Below are 22,870 nucleotides of genomic sequence, written 5' to 3'. Positions count from 1 at the left end.
ATGGCAGACACGGCCTTAGTTAGTCTCTGCCGAGTACTTTTAGGCTTAGCATGAAGTCCTCTAGTGACTCACCATGCCGCTGCGTGCGAGTAGTCAGAAGATGCCTGGCGTACACCTAGTTTATTGGCCGCACGTAGTGGGCCTTCAGAATGGTGCAGGCATCCCCGTAGCTGGTGGCATCTTGGATGAAGGGAGACCCGATGGCTCACCCAGTTTCGCAGGATTCCCAGTTTCACGTCTCCGGTGGCGGCTGCTATGGCGGTGGATGAGTTTGCGATGAAAAATTCAAAGCATTGGAACCAGTGTCCAAACTGTGTGGCTGCGTCCGAGGCATGGGGGTCTAGATCCAAGCGCTCTGGTTTCAGGAGTTGATCCATCTTGATGTTTTAGTGATTAAAATTGATGTGCCATCAATAACTCAGACAAGGAGTTTAAAGGATTCAACTGAAGGCTTTTAATCACTAAGAACATTGCAGGTCTTTCCACAGCAGGTTCATCTGATATAAAAAGGTCTCAAGAGCTGTATGAGTCATTCTATGATAAAAGACAGGGGCGTAGCCAATACACAATAGGAAAAAAGGGGGCGGTACACAATACAAAGCAGGTAAAACACAGGGGCTGAAGGCGGCATATATTTCATCACAAGAACAAAAAAAAAGAGACATTAAGAAGTATTCAAAACAAGAGACAGTGATAGGACTAGTCTCCAGTTTTGAATACCTTAATGTCTCCTCTTTTGTTCTCTCCCAGCCTGGCCTCTTAAAATCAATTTCATTTCCTGTGCTTCTTTAGTCTTGACAAAAGGTTTTCACCCGAAACGTTGACTATTTTCTCTCCACGGATGTTGACTGGGCTACTGAGTTTTTCCAGCATTTTCTGTTATTTCAGAATTGGGGAAACCTTGTTACATGGGTTGGAACAGCCTGTAGCAGATAGAGGATAAAGGGAGCATACTCGGATTGGTGGGATGTGACAAGTAGTGTTCCCCAGGGATCTGTACTGAGGCCTCAGCTTTACACACTATATTAATGACTTGCATATCAAAGTTAGGAGGGACAGCAAGTTATATAGATGGAGCAGGAAGCTAAAGGGTCATACACAGATTAAATGACTAGGCAAAATTCTGGCTAATCAGAGTTCAGGGAGAGAGATCATCCACTTTAGATCCAAAAAAGACAAATCAAGTATTTTCTTATGATGAGAAATGAGGAACTCTGGAGGAGCAAAGATTTGGGTGTTTATGCAAATAATCACAATGGACAGGTACAAAAGTAACCAGAAAGGCTACTGGAATATTGACTTGTAATCTCAAGGGGGCTGAAATACAAAGGGGAGGAAGTTATTCAGTTGTCAAAGAAGTTTGGGCAGAGCCCCTCGAGTACTGCATGCTGTTCTGGGCACCACTGGTCAGGAAGGATAGATTGACTGCTGAGGGGGTACAGCACCAATTTACCAGAATGATACCAAAGGTTTAAATAACAGGTTTCATAAACATGGCTTGCATTCCCTTTAAAAAGATTGAGAGGTGATCTAATTGAAGTGTTTGAAATTACAAAAGGATTCAGATACACTTCCTGTAGGGGAAATCTAGAACAAGGCTGGAGCAGGTGACAGTGCCCAGTCCACCATTGTATCAGTAGGTCACCAAGATTCTCCACTTGCAGCTTTCCTGATGGACAGGTTGCCACAGAATGCACACATTGCCTTTTATGCACCTCATCACCATCCTGGCATCTTTCATTAAAGGATTCCATTCCTCAGCCAGCTTTTGTGCCCACAGGCAGCCTTTATACAGTTCTGCCTAGTTTCCTCTCAGCAGTCCCTGTTCATTCATCCTCTGCCAGTCCCATGGGCTTTATTCCAACCAGGCCATCAGGTTACAGGCTAGCCACTGGGTCAGGTTACTGGGCAGCAACAACTAGCCCCTTCAGCCTTGACTCAAGACTGTGGTCATGAATCCAAGCACAGCTGCCCTACAACAATAATCTATTTAAATGTTGCCCATTGGCCAGGGATTTGGGGGGGGGGGGTGCGTGCGTGTAGTGTCAGCTTGGCTCAGTTGGTAACATGCTCACCTCAGTCAAAAGGCCATGGCTTCAAGCCACCACTTCTAGTGCAGTACTGAGTGCTGCATAGTTGGAGGTGCAATCTTTATGCTAAACAGTGAACTGAGACCCTGTCTGCCTGTTTAAGTGGTCATAAACAATCTAATGGCAGTATACAAAGAGAATGGGGGGACTGCACCTAGTCAACATTTGTTCCTTAACTAACACCAACCAGATTAACTGGTCATTTCTCCAATTGCTTTTTGTTGGAGTTTGGCTGCCACATTGCTTATAGTGAGCGTGACTACACTTAAATTAATTGGCTGTGAAATCCAGAGAATGAAACTGCCAGTTGTGAATTCCTTCTCCCTCCTTCCAGAAAGGGATGCAAGAGTAGGTTAACTAGGAACTACTGGTGACGTTGTTGCAACATTAGATTGGATATGCTTGCAGCTGGTTAGTTAAAATTTGCTTTTCTAGAAGCATGAAATGCTCACATTGGTTTATTGGGATTAATTAAAATATAACTAGTGTACAATATATAGACTAACTTATCTTGGCAGGTATGCAACTTCAGGTGAGGGCAGACAATGATGGGCACCAGAACACTGCCAATTGCAAAATGGCCAGCAGAGGGTGTCTGAGCAATGCATTTTCCTTCTAAGTTACTTCAATAGGTGAAGGGAAGAAAAAAAAAAGTTAGCCCTTTCTATGCCACTCAGATGGATGAAATTGCCAATTTTGTAACAAATGTATGAAGGACAAAAATCAGCCCCATTAAGCCAACCACAAATGTTATCACATCCATAACTATGCCATCTCTTGAACTGGGCAAATTAAACCCCACCCCCCCCCTCCTTGCCAACTCAAAACAAATACCTTCGATAACTTAACGGGGAAAAAGGGAGTTGAGCAAAACTCCAGGAATATGCAGTGGCCCATGACCTCAAATCACATCAACTTGCCCTCTACAAAAATCAAAAAATGTCCATTTGTCAGGAACTAGTTAAATTCCCTTTTTAAAAAAAAAACTGTAGACTTACCCACCAGATCTTAAGTCTGTTTTGAGGTTCTGCAAAAATCCTTCCCGACATTTAACTTTGTCCATGATTTTATATATATGCACACCTAGTGCCGATCTATCCAACAGACTGAGTCCAATCCTTTCATCATTTTAAAGACCTCAAATCATCTAAAGGAAAGTAGGTTGGGAGGAAAGTAACCTAATAGCACAAAGGGTGGGTGGGTCTCCTGGTTCAAAAAAAGGAGAACCAAGGGCATTTTGGATTCCATTCTTGTGCCACCCTTCCCCACAAGGCTGCTTGACCCTACTGTCAATTTAGCCAGATCCCAGCAATCCCCAATACTGCCAGACAGTTCCCCTCAAGACTTCAATCCCTAGACTGCCTGATCCTGGGACCCCCAGCTCCATGTTTTGATCTAGACTGCATTCCTAGTGCTTCTGATCCAGAACCACCCCTAATGTTCAGAGCTATCCCTCCAGTGTTGCCAGATCCCAAGACCCCTTTACAAATGATTGGATGCTCAAACGCTGGAGCGCTGCCCCTCAAAATACTGGAGACCACCATTCCAATACTGCCAGACCCATCTCAAGTGTTCCTAGAATCCAAGGCCACCCCCAATGCAGATAGTGTCACTGGTAATACTACTTAGCATAACACCCTATTTTGACCATCAGTGCTACAGCAGATCTGTGTATAGATGTTCTTTTCCTTCCTCTCCCCCCCCAAAAAAGTCAAAACCTACCACGTCCCTTTTAAACAAAGTACATTTTTGTTGCTGCCTGTGACTAGACCAATTCAGTGTGAAAGTCAACTTTATGGTGGAATCACTCCTAAAAAAGTACACAGTTGAACATGGAGCTTTAAATTCACATTACTGGGGGCCCTGGAATTTTGATAAAGTACCATTTGCATTCAGTTGAACTTAGACCATCTCATCATCTTTTACTTGGGGTACTGAAATTGCAGATTAGTGTTAAACCCATCACATTAAACTGTTGCACAGATGGTCAATTATTCTTAGGGTTAGTGTTAAGGGACCTTCATTTTCCAAGTGGGAGAAGGCAGAAAAATTAGTATAAATGCCAGTCAAATACCACATCTTTCAGTGCAAAGCACTCAGGATAGCATGCACCTGAATTAATGAATCAGCTGGCTTCAACCAACCATTTTCATAATATTTAATCTAATGAAAAAGGATTCAGGCCTAAGTTTATACTTAATGTACCAAGTGGGTAGTTTACCAACTTTGTGCTTTTACAAACACTAATAGTGTGGAGAATCATTAGAAAGGATTGCAAAAATCATTCATACAAATCTTGTAGAAAAGTTGAGTAAATGATTGGCTGATTAATGATATTCTTGGCTGAATTAGACAAATATGAAGCAATCAAATCACCTTCATATACCATCAAATGTCACCAAACCAGTTTCTCAAACCAAGAAATCTGGAACCAGCAACTGCCACAAAAATGAACCAAATTGCTCAAATAATTTCTGCAGTTATGCCATCATTTTCTTTTACTTAAGTCAGCATGTATAGCTAAACCCAGTAGTTATAACAAATGCAATCTTAACTAGGGTGTCATGTTGAATATTAGATTGGTGAAGCCAGTGTCTTTCAGCATCAGCAAGGTATATTTTCACCTGTGGAGTAAATTGCCTGTATTACAGCAATGGACAATTAGAAGTCACAATGTCCTGGATTACTCTTGAGCAAGATCACAGGAAAGCCACTAGTAAATAGAAAGCATATCTTTAGTGGGCATAAAGCCTTTTTTGCCTAGTGTGACTTGTGGCAGTGTTTGTGAGGCCCACATGGGGTCAGACAGGATTGTCCTTACTACCAGAGAGAGAGCCAAGGTTACATTCAAATTAATTTAGGTAGAGGGGCTGAAAGTAGAATGGGCTAGACAGTCACTTGAAATTCATATCTGGTGTTATACTAAAGAGACCATCGCCCATCAGAAGATTGGAGAAGCATGTGATTAGCATCAGTTAGCAGGGGTTTGCTCACTATCACAGTAGCATGATGGGTGGGGAGGAGTTATGTTTAATACAGGATCCACTTACATACAAGGTCAGTGATACCAACCCAGAGAATCTGAATCAAGACAATGCAGATTATAGACCAGCATACAAGATTGCCATAAGCTGCAGCCCCAAAACTGGTTTGCTTTTGGAAATAGGTTTTAAGCAGCTAGATGTTGCTGAACAATGGATTAAAAAGGAACATTACAACCAAAGGTTAAAGCCAAATTACCCATTTCAAATTAACCTAATTGAGACCTCAGTCAAAGCAATGTTAACATGCAAATAGCAATCCAATTCTCAACTGTACACTATATCCAACTGTGCCTAAGAATCAATCCAACTTTACAAGTTGGAACAGTTTAAAAACCTAAACCTAATGTTGCAGCAACTAAAAGCAGTTTCCATTAGTGCAAGAGAGCAGTTAACTGCATTCCAGATGAACATGATCCAAGATCTACACAATTTAAATAACCAATTTGCTTGCCAAAAGGTGGTATAGCACTATTGTATTAAGGACCAGTCACTGTACATCAAGATAACCATCATGCATTGTTGATTTAGGGGTACTGTACAGAACAAGCTCTTCCAAAATATTCTGAGACCATGCACAAATCTGCAAAATGTAGCTTTATTTGAGTCAATTACAACTGTTAAAAGTACATTTAACATCTAGGTTGGACAGCTTGCTTCAATGGTAACAATGATCAGCAGCTAGTGTACATGCCCGCTCTTCCATTTGTACAGGCTTAGGAGCAGGACTGCCAAAAAACAAGCTAGCAGTGGAGTAGCCAAAAGCATTACTCTTTGATTTTCTGTTTAAAAAAAGGGGTGTCAGTCAAGAATTGCTCAATCAAATGCATCTACCATAAGAAATCAGTAATAGGCATGGGAACATTTGAAGTCAGTGTTGAGGTAGAGTGGTAAAGCATTACCTAAATTAACAGCTATCAATTACTATATGCTATGAACAAGGTTATTTTAGGCCAAGAATCTGTATAGGATCAAACATGAGAATTTAAAAATTCTACAAATTGACAACTTCAATTGTACCTCTGATCAAATTGGCTAAAATCTGACTTATGTAACAGAAGCCTATGGTCTGGATACTTCACTGAAGTAATTGTCAACAAATAAGTCCCATTAGTTTAAAGAAATAGCTTGTCCTGACTGGATGTTTTATAGCCCTTCAAGGCAGGCATTAGCCATGTTAAGAGCAATCTTTTGCAGTATACTATTTGAAGTACAGTACATTGCCAATTTACCTCTTTGAATCATGGCTGAAGTTCTGGATCCAGACTGGGCACTCTGCACTCTCAATGGACCAACTTTAATTATGTGACTAATACCAGTTTTTGATTCTAAAAAGGAATTTAAAAAGTTAGCACACACAAGTTCTATAATACATTCAGCTATTTAGTTAATGGAATACTGTAGTACCTTTGTCTCGTTTATGGCGAGATTGGATTGGCTGGCAGATTGAGTTACAGCAGTCACACTGGGAACTTTGTAATGGGGCATCCAAGAGCTGCCAACTAAACAGAATTAAACAAGTAAACATTCTACTAGAGGGATTTATATAAAGAAATGGGACCCCCACTGATTAGACGTACTAGGAAATGGCTTCCCATGTTACTTCTAGACAACACTAGCATGTCTAAAGTTCAGTAGTTTTGTTCATACTCTTAATCAGCTCTGTACATTTGTTTCACCATCCAAGAATGCATGTAGATTAATATCAAGTGAATATTCTCATTCAATTTAAGGTGGTGCAATAATTACAGGCTTGCCAGGCACTATTGGGTGGAGGCAAGAGGGATAAAATAAGCCTAGGAGGTTTTACTCCAGTTATTGTTCCAGAAAAGCACTCCACCATAGTGATTTTTCTTCATCTGCAGAGCCCACTAATCATTCAAGCTTTAATGCTGGCCAAAACATCCTACTCACTCAAAAACCAAAGGTGCAAAACATCTTTAAGGAAACTTTTGTTACCCACCTTTCAGTTTGCTGGTCAAACGAACATGCTTTGTGTAAAAGACTTGCATCCCAATTAGGGTCCCATACTAGAGCTTTACAGTGTATATAAATCTGTAGAAAGTGAATATTGTGTATTAGGTGCAGTCTGTCAATACACATCTCTTGCATAATGTACACTATGGTTCCAAGTAAAACTTTCAAAGCTGATATCTATGACCTAGTTGTTTTGACTTGGCTTATAGGGTCAGTTTATGGCAGACTTGAAGGGTCCAATCTGGCATTTTATTCTAAAATCTTGAACTGCAAGGAATGACTACAAATGCCACATTAAAAATTGATAAATCACCCCACTGAAATTGAATAAATTAACAGTAGTCAAATCTAGCTTAATCTCAAGGTAGATGGCAATTGTGCCTTTTGGTACAATAGTATTAACAAGCCCACAGAATGGCTGCCAACAAGTCAGTCCATTTGAACCAGCAAGTTGAAGCTACATTGGAAATGTCAAAAATCTTAACTCCATACAATTGTTTGTACAGATCCACTATGTTCTTATTGAAGTAGAACAGGCTTGAGGGGCTAAATAGCCTACTCCAGTTTCTAATCTAGTTAGTAGAGCAAGTTGCAAAAGTCTCAAAATGGACAGTACCTTTAATTGTGGCAGTTTGTTTCAATAGTGAACGAAGCGGATCAACTATGCTCAAAGGACTTACATGAGAATTGCATGTATTGGAGTTTAACATTTATGGTGCATAGAGAACAGCAACTCAGCATTAGATTAAAAACTTGCTTCAGTATCTTTAATCATGTATCAAGTTTTCCCAAACTTACTTCAGTTTCCTCCAGACTGACAAATTTAAATGCTTGCACAACAAATTGAAGGTGTGACCCATCACTTCTGGGCAAGTACTTGGAATTTCCAGTTTGCCCATCAACAAGACATCTATAGGAACAGGGGAAAAAAGTTTAACCCACAACCAAGTTATTAATTTGCAAAATATCACTATCCTGTCAGCCTCATACCCATAGTTGTTTATGATGGTATAATTCTCTGGAGAATTGTCCAGTGAGCTTGTCGGGGTGGCGATACATTCTTCCATATAGAGACGGAGGTCCTGGTGATATGTGGCAATGATAGAGGCTTCTAGGTTAATGGAAGCACCCAGGAAGAATACAGAATCGGGTCTTTCAGCAGTCCAATCATCTGCAGCAGGAAGTTGCATACATTACACCAACAGTCCACAATTGTCTATATAGTCAAGTATGAATGCTCACCCTTTTGCTTTAGCAACAAAACCATTAACATCTAGACTAAGCAAGAGGGGACTGGCTATCAGAGAAAGCAGTTACCATATAATGTACATGAACTACTTCCTTGGAGATCAAATCAGTCTATTCTGCAGGGATGTAGGTCTTTCCACTAGTGGGGAAAATGAAGTCAGTGAACTTGCAAGGAGTTTAAAAATCAACACATCTATTCATAATTCAGATGTCATCAGGGGCTACTAATGCAGCACGAATTGGAATCAATGGTGTGGAAGAGATGCAACTACTGGAACACATCCAAATCCTGGGTATATATTAAAAGGTGTTGACAACCACCACACCACTGTAAAGCGATTGCTGACTTGCAACACAAGCGTCAGCACCATTGGGTCCAAACTCGAGCAGAGCAATTTGAAATTCCTTCAGGAAGGAACCATCACAGCTTGGGCTCATTGCTACATGGAGTACTTCAAGTGAGGCACAGTTTGCTCAGAGATCCCCTTGATAGTCAAAAAGGTTTCAAAATATACCCCCATGCAGCTTTCTCAGTAGGAAGAATATAGGTGTGCAGCCATGAGTAGCTCACAGTACAACTAGTGCTGCCAATTTTACACAACTCCTTGCAACTACTGGTAGGGTAATCAACTATAGCCTGGAGATTAGGGTCATCATCTCTGGTTGGACATATTCTTGGATGTAGCACCACAGGAGCTCCTGCCTCCCCACCATGTCCACTCAGTGCTCCAGCCCCATGTCAGTTGCAAAGCAACTGGACCATTATCTGATTGGATGATTCTTGACTCAAACAGCACCAATATTTAGAATTAGTAAACAAAATGGTCAATGATTTTAAAAACATTGAATACCTCTAGGATTTGTCATGCAGTAGTGTCCTGGAGATGCCAGAGCAATCTTGAGGGTTGGTAACCCACAAAATAAAATTCAATTTGGAATTAGACACCAGTTTGGTTACTATGTGCAGTACCTCACTGTTCACCCATCATAACATTGGTGTTTAATGATTAAGCAATCATCCAACTTTAGAAAGCAAGACATGATACTATACACAAGGCCAATTTGCCATGTACTCAAGGCAAGGGGTGGGAGAAGGACCAGGCACAGGCAAGAAACTCTCAGCATGTCCTCTTCAGTCTCCCCTAACCCCACAAAACATCACTCATTATAGAAAATTCTCACCAGTCATTATTTTCATGGAAAAGATCAAGCTGCCATCTCCAGCCAGGAAACCAGTTACCGGAAATGCTGTTGAGGGTACAGGTACTTCATCCCTAGAGAAAGAACAGGGACATCAGGCAAGAGGTGGTTATTTTAACTTGACTGTCAGCCACCAACCACAAAGCAACTGGCCAAAAACAGCAATTAAACTATTTTCTGGATATTCTTTGTCTCATTACTCTAGACTTATTACAAAAGCCAAATACTGCAAATCCAAATAAAAACAAGATGCTGGAAACACTCATTGACCTGAAATGTTAATGTTCCTCTCTCCACAGATGCTGCCTGACTATTTCCAGCATTTTCTGGTTTTTATTTTTTTATTTTTTATAAACTCAAGAGTGGTGTTAAAACCCAGCCAATAATATACTTCAATATACACACAAACTATGGAACCCATGAGGAGGCCACTGGGCCTTAGAGCAAGTTAGCAGTGACATTAGGGTTTACTGTTTTAAGGGAGATATCCCCAGGCTGGGGTTGGATCTTACACTGGATAGCGACATTCCAGGCGAATGCCGAGCTGTGGCTGCTCCATCCCAGAGGCTTCATACTTCAGGTAGTTCCAGTAAACCATCTCCTTATCGGTCACCTGAGGGGGGGGGGAAAAAGGGAGGGTCAGAACTCCGGCCTGGAGTTAGGACAACAGCCCGAGCGGGCGGTAAAGCCTCTCACACCCACCAGTCGGCCAGCCCGGCAATCCTGTAGCCCATACTGGAAGGAGAGGACTCGAGGGGAGCTGAAGCCTGAAGCAGGGCAGTTTCCCAGCCGGAAAGCCGAAGCCTCGACGCCAGCGAAGAAATCCATCGATACAAATACAGTCAGGGTAGAGTTGCCGCAGGAGTGAGCGATGCCATGTTGAAGAACTGAAAAAGAAAGTTAGAGCTGGAGAGGAGCGAAATGCATCAATTCAGAACTACAGACCATTTAAAAAAATTCAAAAAATACCTGTTTGTTGTTCTTCCGCCACACTAACCACCAAGAGCAGCACTAAACTCCCAACACAAATCATTTTAGAGCAGACTGGACTACTAACTACAGGAAGGGGGCCGAGAGCTGTTTTATAACGAGCCCAATAACACTCTGACACCAGCTCATTCAAGGTCATTTAAATTCCTCAGCCAAACCATCACTCGGGACACTTGATCCAATTTACAGGGCCATTAAAAATCTCGAGAATTTGTGGTAATCACTCAGGAAAGCAACAAGGATTTAGCAAAAGCGAGGGAAGGAGAAACACGTGGCGATTCACCGTCAGTTTTTTTTTCACTCAGCAAGGCTGGGGGTTTATTCATTGCCAAGGGCTAGAAATTTGGTGCATTTGCACTTCTCGGGGCGCAAACGACTTTTCGCCCAGGCGCAGCGCTGCTAACGACTCCCGCTAAATTCAGCGGGAGTTTAGCGATGGCGGTAACCGGTAGCGCCCCGCTCCACTGCGCAGGCAATGATGACCTCATCGCTGTGCGCAGCGCCCTGTTTTCGCCCCGCCTGCAAAATTGGCTGCGCTCCGATTCTGCGCTGGGCGATGACAGCGACCGATTCAGGGGGCGGGAACGGAACGGCAGGAGGCTCGCGGGGCGCTAAGTAAAGGGGAGGTGGCAGGTGGGGGAAAAAAATCGTCCGACTTACTTGTCATGGCCCGTTGCCTCTTTGAACACGGAGACCGTGCTGCGATCTGGCAGCCCGGCACCCCTCTTGTGTGCCAGGCTGCTGTCAAGGCACCCCACTCCCCGGTGGTCCAGGTAGGGCCCCGCAGAGTTGTGGACTTGTGCCCTCCCCTTTAATGAGGAGAAACATAGGAACATAGAAGATAGGAGCAGGAGTAGGCCATTCGGCCCTTCGAGCCTGCTCCGCCATTCAATGAGATCATGGCTGATCATCCAAATTCAGTACCCTGTCTCTGCCTTCTCCCCATATCCCTTGATCCCTTTAGCCTCAAGAAACATATCCAACTCTTTCTTGAATATATTTAATGAACTGGCCTCCACCGCCCTCTGTGGCAGAGAATTCCACAGGTTCACCACTCTCTGGGTGAAGAAATTCCTCCTAATTTCTGTCCTAAATGGCTTACCCCTTATTCTTAGACTATGACCCCTGGTTCTGGACTCCCCGGCCATCAGAAACATCCTTTCTGCATCTACTCTGTCCAGACCTGACAGAACTTTATAGGTTTCGATGAGATCCCCTCTCAATCTTCTAAACTCCAGTGAGTGTAAGCCCAATCGACACAATCTCTCCTCGTACGTCATTCCTGCCATCCCAGGTGTCAGCCTGGTGAATCTTCGCTGCACTCCCTCCATGGCAAGAACGTCCTTCCTCAGGTAAGGTGACCAAAACTGCACACAATACTCAAGGTGTGGTCTCACCAAGGCCCTGTACAACTGCAGCAAGACATCCTTGTTCTTGTACTCGAACCCTCTTGCTACGAAAGCCAACATACCATTTGCCTTCTTAACCGCCTGCTGCACCTGCATGCTTACCTTCAGCGAATGGTGCACAAGAACACCCAGGTCTCTTTGCACTTCCCCTTCTCCCAATCTATTGCCATTCAAATAATAATCTGCCTTCCTGTTTTTGCCACCAAAGTGGGTAACCTCACATTTATCCACATTATAGTGCATTTGCCATGTTTCTGCCCAATCACCCAACCTGTCCAAATCGTACTGGAGTTTCACGACATCCTCCTCATAGCTTACCCTCCCACCCAGCTTTGTGTCGTCCGCAAATTTGGAGATATTACATCCAATTCCCTTGTCCAGGTCACTAATATATATTGTGAACAGCTGGGATCCTAGGACCGATCCTTGCGGTACCCCACTAGTCACTGCCTGCCACTCAGAAAACGGCCCATTTATTCCAACTCTTTGCTTTCTGTCCGCCAACCAGTTCTCTATCCAAGTCAATACCTTGCCCCCAATCCCTTGTGCCTTAATTTTGCACGCTAATCTCTTATGTGGGACCTTATCGAAAGCCTTCTGAAAGTCCAAATACACCACATCCACTGGTTCTCCCTTATCTATTTTACCAGTTACATCCTCAAAAAATTCCAGTAGATTAGTCAAGCATGATTAAGAGCCCTTCCATGCGGCAGCGCTACGTGGCCCAGTGCGTAGCAGAACGCACCGCCCCGATATTCGGCGTTAGCGCTCTAAGAAGGAAGGGGAGCTCCTGAATTAGCTCTCCACACGCCCCTTGTGGTGCTAAAACTGAAGTTACCGGTCGCTAATGAACTTTTCCCCCCATGTGTATTATCAGGGCTGGCCTTAGGGTGAACTTGTATTTTGGCGCCTTTCTTTGAGTTTAAGTATGTAGTAGTATTAGCAAAAGTTTCAGAAATAAAGCTGTAATCTCAAAAGTTTTTTTATAATTTAAACGATATAAAGCATAAAAAATAACATAGCTAAGTGACAAATAAACTAAACATTATATTAAACACTAATTTAATAAATAACAATAACAAATAAAAAAAACTTTGTTCATCAAGATATTTTGAGCCACATCATTGTGGATAGACAGGATGACCAGCAAAGATAACCTGTTGTCTCCCATGGTCGATCGCAATATGTTTTTATGAGCTTCAATTTCAAGAAGCTCCGTTCGCTGCTTGCCACCGACACGGGCAGGGTTAACAGGATCCTGAGTGCCATCCATCAGCACCGATACGGGCACGGTTAACAGGATCCTGAGTGCTATCCATCACCACCGACACGGGCAGGGTTAACAGGATCCTGAGTGCAATCCATCACCACCGACACGGGCACGGTTAACAGGATCCTGAGTGCTATCCATCACCACCGATACGGGTATGGTTAACAGGATCCTGAGTGCCATCCATCACCACCGATACAGGCACGGTTAACAGGATCCTGAGTGCTATCCATCACCACCGATACAGGCACGGTTAACAGGATCCTGAGTGCTATCCATCACCACCGATACAGGCACGGTTAACAGGATCCTGAGTGCTATCCATCACCACCGATACAGGCACGGTTAACAGGATCCTGAGTGCTATCCAACACCACCGATACGGGCATGGTTAACAGGATCCTGAGTGCTATCCATCACCACCGATACAGGCACGGTTAACAGGATCCTGAGTGCTATCCATGTGTGTGGGAACTTGCTCTTGAAACTTGAAGTTTGCTCTTCTTGTGCAGCACTACAGACTGTTGGAAGCAGACTTTGGAGATTGCCAAGTTCTTGCCAGAGATCGACATCATTAATGTCAAACCCTCTTGACCATGGTGCCCTCTGTAAGGCTGGCCCTGTATACTGTGACAAAAGTAGCCCATAACTATTCAACCTGGAATTTACAGAAACTTGCAGTGCAATAATTGCCACAATTCTGTGCCCCAGTGTTGCCCGGGTAACCTTGAAATGAGACCAACCAGTGCCCACTGGTTTGTTCGAAGGGCACTGTCATCAATAATGAGAGTAATTTCACCATTTAATATATGCATGCATTTTTAGTTTGACTGAGCCGCTTGTTTTGCATTAATGGTGCCCTTGGGGGTGCGGCCCTTGTGGTATTTTATTCTGGTGACATAGGACACACCCAGCGTCACTGTATGTGCCCAGGCAAAAATAGAGTAGTGTACTAAAACCCCACGATGTGGGATCCCTTGCAGAAGGCCTTCCACACTGGTTGGTGTTCACACTGAATAGTGTGTAACTCCAGCCACAAGCTGCTTTTATATTGGGTTTAGTCGAGTGCTGAGGCAACTGGCTCCAACAGATGGGTCACACACAGCCAATGGCAACCCCAAAGTAAACTTGCTGGGTTAGCTAAGGTCGGCGTCTGTGATAACCTGGTAAATACTAAACTCAATGTAAAAGTAGCTTCAAGCTCTAATTATTGGAGCATGTGACTGCCTGGGAACTTTGCCTGTTGGCAGCACGTAATTACAAAGTCAGGCCTTTAGTCTCATTGCATAGGTTGTTTCTTCTCAGTGCCTCCTGCATCTTGTATCCTGTGGCAGCTATTATACTACCCAGATTCCTGGGGGGGGGGATTTTAACCCCCCAAAAATGGGTGGATTGGGGTCAGGTGGGAGGTTAAAGTGTTGCAGAAAGAAAGAAAGACTTGCATTTATATAGCACCTTTCACGACCACCGGACATCCCAAAACGCTTTACAGCCAATGGAGTACTTTATTTTTGAAGTGTAGTCACTGTTGTAATGTAGTAAAGACCTGAATCCCGACCCAACCCGCCTCCAACCCACCCACTTCCGGTTTTAACAGAGGTAGGACAGGGGCAGGCAACCAACCCTCTCCCAGGAGGCGGGTTGGCACTTTAAATATGGTAATGAGGCTGGAGCCCTCGGATTTAACCTGCTGCGCAGGTTTAACGGTGGCTGGCCAGGGTTCCCGGGCCTCGGGATGACAGCCTCTGGGAGCACTCCTTGTGGGGCCGGGAGGAGCAGGAGTGCTTCTTCCCGGCCCCTCAAGCTCCCCCAGGGTCAGGGCTCGCATCTACCTGAGGTTGTGGCCTCTTCTCCAGCGTTGCCCGCCCGATGGAAGCTGGCCTGTAAATCAGGCTGACCTCCAGGCGGGGAACCCGTCCATGACGTCACACACACACTGTGGAGTTAAAAGCTGGAAGTCCTGCGCTCTACTGGGCCCCCCTCCCCCCCCCCGCTCCCAGCGGGTCCAAAAGTAAAACCTCCAGCCTTGGTCTACAAATGAATACATGCAAAGTAATTAACATTCTACTGTTATTCTCAAAGGAATTGCATACCTTAATTAAAAAGGGGTAATTTTATAAACCTTTATTCCTCTTGGGAGTACTGTTTTAATTATTTTTTGCCCATGTTTTAGTTAATTTTTTTATTTTCTTCACTCCTTTTTAGGTCTGTCTGTATTATGCAGCATTCATAGCTGAATGAATGAGCCACCATCCTACTCACAGTCCTTCTTTACTTTGGCACAGGGTGTCAGAACACGATTATGCTGTGCCATTCACCAGTTTATTGTTTATTTTATAAAGAATCAATCCATTGATCCTGTCGATTCCACCTCCTTCCACAGTGGCCCTGGGTTGGTACGGTGATAAGTTTTATGATAGTGGGCCTATTGTGTCTGTCAATGTACCATGTAGTATCTGGAAAATGGAGTCAGGGTAGTAACGTCTACCGCAGGTTTTTAATGATTGAAAACGATGGTCTTTGTGGGAAATTAAGAATGCCAGTGTACATTCTGTTATTTGCAATTGTGATAGATCACAATATGGGTGATTTGGTCCATCAGTGCTCAGTTAAAGAATTACATTAGGAGCAAAAAAAATTAAAAACAGGAAACGTTCTTATTAAAAACAGAGAGGATTTTACAATGAATTAACACACTACCCTTTCATCCCAAGGAACTGGGCTTCAGTTCAGTTCACACTGATAAGAAATAAAGCATTTGCACTTATATACCACCTTTCACATTATCAAGGTGCTTCGCAGCCAATAAAGTGCGGCCACTGTTGTATTGTAGTTAAACAGGATGACCGTCTCCACTGGTTGTGGAGAGTCCTCAGTGAAATGAGTTTGCACTATCTCCACCCACTCACTCAAGGACATGAATCCGCTGCACATAACTGCCAATAATTTGCCACAGAGTCAACACTAAACTAGCAATCTGATTGATGGCAGAAAGGAAAATGTCATATAGATGTAGAAGGGGGCATTCATCTAAGTATTGTATGAGATATATCTTTTAGAGGAAAATTGTAGCTGTCATCTAATCTCTGGAAATGCCTGATTCTAATATTGGGTCAAAAAATGTTCCATTCCCCAGCAGCAACATCACTTGATCAGTAAAGCCTGAATAAAGAAACACCTTAAAAAAATTGTATGGGCCAGAAATGATGTTTCCTCTTTTCCTATCAACAATACTCCTTTATATGAAGCAATGTGATGTGAAAACAGTTGCACCTTAAGGCGTAATTTGGAGATTTTAGCATCAAATTATCGTGCCTGTCTGACCTGATTGTGACTGCTTCTCATTTTCTCCTTATGGTATTTATGGTTTTTATCCCCACTGTTTTGGTTGTGTTGTGTGCACGTTTCCAGATCCTGATCAGTGTTTCCCTCTATTTTATTTCCTACGCTTTTCTTCATGCATATCAGGGTGAACTCACTGTGCAAATTATTGAAACAATGGCACCTGTAAGATCATTTAATCTAAGTTATGAAGGTTTTGATAAATAAGGAGAAAATACTTCCACTGGCAGGAGGATCAGTAACCAAAGGACACAGGTTTAAGCTAGTTGACAAAAGAACCAGAGGGGATATGAGGAGAGTTTTTTTTTATGCAGCATGTTGTTATGATCTGGAATGCACTGCCTGAAAGGGTGGTGGAAACAGATTCAATAGTAACAGGAAAAGTTACAAAACGGAATTGGATATATACTTGAAAAGGAAAAAATGGCAGGGCTATGGGGAAAGAGGAGGGGAGTGGGTCGAATTGGATAGCCCTTTCAAAGAGCCGGCACAGGCACGATGGGTTGTATACTTCTATGATTTTAAGTTTACTGCATTTGTAATTTACTGCATCTTTAGGAGTGTTTACAGCTTGCAGTTATCAAGCTTCGCAGTTCAAGCATGACCATTTGGTTCAGTCCTGTTTGGGGACTCTCAAGTGTTGTTCCGGAACCTGTGATCAGCCACAGGAGGCTGATTCTGTCAGCTTTTCCTCTCCTTTGGCTATTAGGACTTAATAGACACGAGCTAATGAAAACAGAAGTGAACTCTTGTGTCTTTACTAGGTACACAACCCTCAGCACAAGCAGTCTGAATTTAGGATATAAGCAGCCTCAGGAGGCAGAGCTGGAGGCTGAACCCTCCCAAAGGAATCTCTGAAGATCTGTCAACCTGTAAAATCACTTTTCCTTTTTTGAATGATTGAACTCCTCAGGCTAAAAGATCTCCGTGCTGGGAGATGGAACATTTTTCCACTTTAGTCACCCAGTGTTATCAACAAGCACTGTGTTCCAATACTGTGCCTTAACTCCAAATTCAAAGTGCAGTTCTGGTTGTATTAGAATGTCTTTTTCATTTCTCACATTAACTACACTGTCTGTGTGGGGCTGTTAGTTTAGTTCCAATTAGTGCTAGTTTAAGGACAGCTTTTCTTGTGGACTTGTGTTCACTAAGTAATTGGTTAATCGGAGAGGGTTTAGAGAAGACCAAAAAAAATGATAGTTTCAGCACTTGAAGCTTTAAGGTATGCCGATGCGATCCACACTGAAATAAATATGTTTTCATTGGAGAAAAAAGGCTGCAAGAGGATGTAAATGACAGGTAGTTTTATTTCTTTTTTTGAACACAAATTACTAAAACATTTGAGTTTATAGGCCAATAAGGTAGCACTGGGGGTCGACCCAGTGCCCCCAACATAAAATGCATTCTACAAATGCCCACCCCAAAAGAAGGACACTACTAATATAATGCCCCAAGCAAAACTAAAATATATTAAATGACACTATTATTCTGCCCATCTATTAGAACGCCAATATCCAGTGGTGCCCACCAGCGGAAGGCTTCAAGTGTACCAGTGGACTTCGCGTGATCCCGCTCAAAGGTCACCTGAGCAAATTGACACGTCTTTAAAATGCTATCATTTAAAATATAGCGATAATATAGATGTAAGCTGGTTATTTACCTCTGTCAGGCAAATTTAATGGAGATATGGTTAGCTTATTTTTCTTAAATTGTGATCACAGAACAAAATGACTCAAGTAGCTAGTAGGTAGGATTTAAATGAGACTAGAGATTTGAGGGACAATTTTACTAATTCATGCTCTCAATACAAAGATACCCGGCCCAATGGGAGTACATATCAGGAATTCCATAAAGACAGAAAATCCTCCAATCTTGAATTCCAGATAGAAACTCTGGCATAATTTATGGGTTTTTGCACTCTCCTGTTCAGCTTCACCTGCCACTTCCATAAGCGGAATATGCATCCCCTACGAACAAGCATGCCCCTTTTACTGTCCAGTATCTGTGGGAGTTGTAACTAGAATCCTTTCTCCATGTACTGGCTACCAAAATATTGCACATGTTGCCATGTGTATTCTGCTCTGTATGGAGAGTGGACAGAAAAGCACTCTATTGAGACCAGGACACTTTGAAACCAACATTGGGCTTATTTTGTATAAAGTACATGAATATACAGTTTATAGTTTTCACAGTCAATTTTCCTACACTCTTCAGTTATGGTAAATAATAAAGATGCAGGCCGCGAATTTAATTGAGGAGGCAGCTTAGAGTTGGGTTGCCTGGTAGGTGGGGTCCGGACCTGCTGCTGATTTCAGCCGCTCTCAATTTGAAATTTTAATTTAATTGGCTTCTTCAGTGCCGTCGTGCGCGCTGGCCGGTCCAATGACTGGGATCGGGTCTGTTAGTCACCTCTGATGACGTCATTGCTGTAGTTGTTTTTAAGAGGCCCATGCAGCCTCAGCCTTTCACTTATCGTTTCTGCTAGTCTGTGACTGTGCCCAGGCCACAATGAGTGGTATAAAACTGAAGGCTGCTCCACGGTTTAATGAGGACTCTCTCCAAGCTCTTGTGGAGGGAGTATGAGGGCGCAGGGAGATTCTGTTCCCTCCCGATGGCCGCAGGAAGCCTCCTCCGCAAACAAAGGCAGCCTGGCTGCTCATTGCTGAGGAGGTCAGCGCAAGGTCCATTTGTTCATGCACCTGGATCTAGTGCCGGAAACGGTTTAATGATATTCTGCGATCAGCAAAAGTGAGTATCACATCACACTTACCTTCAATGTGCTTCTCTTCTCATCACCAGCACTCTGCTTTGTAAACCTACTCCTCCACATCCCACCTTACCCTTACTTACCTTGCACCCTTACCTATCCATCTCTCTCTCTGTACTGAATCACTTCACCATCCTGCCTATGCACCCCTCAGACTCGCTCTCACTGTTATGCAATGACAACAACTAACAATGCACAGGGAGCTAGCTTTCTCTTGGCACCTCACTCCATCTTGGTCTTCCTCTAAGCTTCTATGTTATGGATTCTTCACAGTCACTCCATCACTCTCACTGAAACTCCACCTGTGTCTCTCCTTTCAGGAAAAGATAGCCCACAATAAGAGGGAGAGAGCGATGACAGGAGGAGGGCCTCCATCTTTGGCGACATTGACAAACACTGAGGAGGCTGTGCATGAGATCGTGGGAGATGGCGAGGATCTGGCAGTGGGGGTTGGAGAGACGGGCACACTAGACGAAGCTGGTGACAGAATAGATTTACAACCCTCGCATTTAGATTTCATGATTGACTGCAATGGCATATGATGTTCATAGAGATTGACTTTGGATCATCTGCACAATAGGATGTGTCTGCTACCTGAAAATCAGATGCCTAACTCATGCCTTTACTCTCCCACAGGACCATCAAATGCCCCCCTCCCCACTGTCCAGGAGGAACAGCCAGACGAATCCTCAGAGGAACCTGCAACCTCTGAGGGGGCAGCGCCACCAGGACTCAGTGCACCCAGCACCAGCGCTGAAACGCACACCTCAGCGAGGCCCTCGCGTCTTAGAGTAGTGTTGTCACCTGGTGTATCACAGCTCACAAGTGAGCATAAGCAGATGGTGGAGACAGCGACAGCAGTGGAGAGTCCTCGTCGGAGGTCTCAGGACTCTCCTAGCTCTGCTCAGCTCATCGGTGTCAAGTGCTCACATGACCATACCACTGCAGAGCCCTCAGTCAGAGCCCCAGAGTCCTCACCCAACTGAGATGGCCATCTCAGCCCCTGCACAGCCACAGGAAGACCAGACTGTTGCAGAGTCCTCCCAGGCTCCCAAACCCAGAGGATGCCTGCCAAAAGCGTCTAAGCAGGTGCAGCACCAAAGTGAGCATGCTACCTCGACATCTGCTGAAGCCACAGGGGAAGCACCACGTAGAAGCACGTAAGAGGAAGATAAAGCACAAATAGTCATAAGGGTAGTCACTTGGGTGTTTTGTTCTGTTGTATATTTACCATTGTCATCTTTTTGTGATTTTATTAAACAAAAGTGATGGCAACAGTTGAATTTCTGGCCTATGTGTTCCGGGAAATGGACATTGCACATTGAGGGCTCAGGGCGACTTGCATTTTTAATGATGATGCTGAGAGTGATAGGAAAGCACCGTGAAGGTCGTCCACACATTCATAGCCATATGCCAGCCACCTCTGGCTGAAGCGTAAGCTTACGCGAATCTGGCATGGATGAGTGCATCCCTTGCGTGATGGGCAGCAATGTGCTCGAGTGCTGCTGCATATGCCACATCGGCCCTGCAAGGCATGCCTCCTCCTACCCGTCCTCGTCCTCGTCCTTGTTCTCATCCTCGTCCTCCTCCTCCTCTTTGTCCTCCTCCTTCTCCTCATCCTCCCCTCTTCTTCCAAGGATGCTCTGCGCTGAGCCACTTGTTCCTCAGGGAGCGCTAAGCCACGCTGCTGTGCGATGTTGTGCAGGGCACAGCAGACGACGATGATTCTGGACACCATGGCTGGTGCATACTGCAGGGCTCCACCACATCTGTCGAGGAATCGGAATCACATTTTGAGAAAGCTGATGGTTTGCTCTGTGATGCTTCTGGTGGGAATGTGGCTCACAGTGTACCACTCCTCAGTCTCATTTGATGGCCTCCTCATTAGTGTCATGAGCCACTTTTTCAGGGGATAGCCCTTGTCGCCAAGTAGCCATCTGGAAAGTTGGGTTGGCGGATTGAAGAGCTGAGGCACAGTGGACTGCCGCAGGATGAAGGAGTCATGGCAACTGCCAGGGTACTTGGCGCAAACATGTATGATGATGTTCCTGTGGTTACACACCAGCTGGACGTTAAGCAAGTGGAAGCCCTTGCGGTTCACAAATAAAGCTGGTTTGTGATGGGGTGCCCTAATGGCCACATGTGTGCAGTCTACGATGCTCTGCACCCTTGGGAAGCCTGCCATATTAGCACGTTAAGTTACACTTGCTTCATCCGTGGAGAAGTGGATGTAATTGTGCGCCTTTGCAAAGAGGGCATCGGTAGCCTGCGTGTTGCAGGCGTGTGCGTCCGACTGGGAAATGCCGCTGATGTCTGCAGATGATCCCTGGAAGGAGCCCGAAGCAAAGATGTTTAGTGCAGTGGTGACTTTGACAGCTACTGGTAAGGAGTGTTCACCTGCCCCTCTGGGCTCCAGGTGTTGGTGCAGCATTGTGCAGATGTCAGCGACTATGTCTCGTGAAAGTCTCAGCCTCCTTTGGCACTGCTGCTCACTCATGTTGAGGAAGCTCATCCTCTGCCTGTAAACCCTGTGTTGGGGGCATCTCCTGTGGCGAGGTGCAGGCCTGCGCTGACGCCCTCTGCCCTGTGCATCGTCAGGTGGCTGAGGAGAAAGTTGACGCTCCTGCTGTTGGTGCTGCTCCTGTGCCTGGTTGCACTGCTGCCGTGGCTGCTGTTCCTCCGAATCTGACGACCAGGATGAGAGGATATAAATGGTTCCCATACCGCTGGTATATATCTCAGTCGAGGAATGGAGGTTGTGTACGCTCAGACAAAGTGGCCAGAGGGTATCCCAAGGATGGATTCAGCCTCAACACTCACAAGATTAGTAGAGCTGCTAAATATTTCCCAAACCTCAAAGCACTAAGTTGTGGCATGTGAAAGATTGAGAGATTGCAGGACCGCTTTTAAGCTGTTCGAGCAGCTGCCAACAATTCAGGTCCTCGCTCAACCCGGCTCGATTCACCAGACGTGTTTTTATGAAGGTGGGCAGCATGGTGAAATACCTCGAAAATCTGATCAGGCCTTTAAAATAGGATTATCCAGGCAGCTAACAAGCCTTAACTGCCTTTCCCGCCATTTGGTGTCGGGACAGTTCAGAAGCGGCTGACTCGACACTTGCCAAAGTCGCGTGGAGGCGGGTTCGCAGCCCGTCCCCAATTTTTACGATTTTCACAACAGACCCGCCTCCAAACCCGCCCTCAGGTCAATTAAATTCGCGGCCGCAACTTCTTATCTTTCTAAACGTAGACTCACTTTTCTAGCTAAGCTATCCAAAGTGGGTTGGCTTAGACCTTTAAAATGTAGATAACATTCTGGTATTGCCTTGTAGAACATGGCTCACCCTTTGTGTCAGAAAGCTCACTGTCATCTGCTTTAAGTCTGCGAGATCGGGGGGCGGGGTGATGGGGGGTAGGGGTGGGGTGGTGTCACCCCATCAACCTCACAATAGCACGCAATGTTTGAGATTGTACATAATGAACCCCCCACCCCCCTTTGAATAGCTAATTATTACTTCAAATCACAATAGTAAACAG

The 22,870-nt window shown here is 44.4% G+C and overlaps 1 protein-coding gene across 1 annotated transcript; it reads right to left on the bottom strand.

The window, feature by feature from the left end:
- Positions 1 to 5,713: 5,713 nt before the first annotated feature.
- LOC147104313 (zona pellucida sperm-binding protein 3-like) lies at positions 5,714 to 10,633 on the bottom strand. Its single transcript, XM_085961533.1, has 10 exons — positions 10,526 to 10,633; positions 10,259 to 10,443; positions 10,069 to 10,169; positions 9,539 to 9,630; positions 8,099 to 8,279; positions 7,907 to 8,018; positions 7,095 to 7,186; positions 6,539 to 6,633; positions 6,364 to 6,459; positions 5,714 to 5,913 (listed from the first exon to the last, which is right to left on the bottom strand). The coding sequence occupies exons 1-10, from the start codon at positions 10,587 to 10,589 to the stop codon at positions 5,813 to 5,815; spliced, it is 1,119 nt and encodes a 372-aa protein (XP_085817659.1). The 5' UTR covers positions 10,590 to 10,633; the 3' UTR covers positions 5,714 to 5,812.
- Between the last annotated feature and the right edge of the window lie 12,237 nt (positions 10,634 to 22,870).

This window comes from Somniosus microcephalus, chromosome 19 (assembly GCF_052327205.1).
Source record: "Somniosus microcephalus isolate GS21.2 chromosome 19, FLI_Smic_1.0, whole genome shotgun sequence".
In the NCBI taxonomy this organism is placed as follows: domain Eukaryota; kingdom Metazoa; phylum Chordata; class Chondrichthyes; order Squaliformes; family Somniosidae; genus Somniosus; species Somniosus microcephalus.
This window is presented reverse-complemented; position numbering and strand designations above follow the sequence as displayed.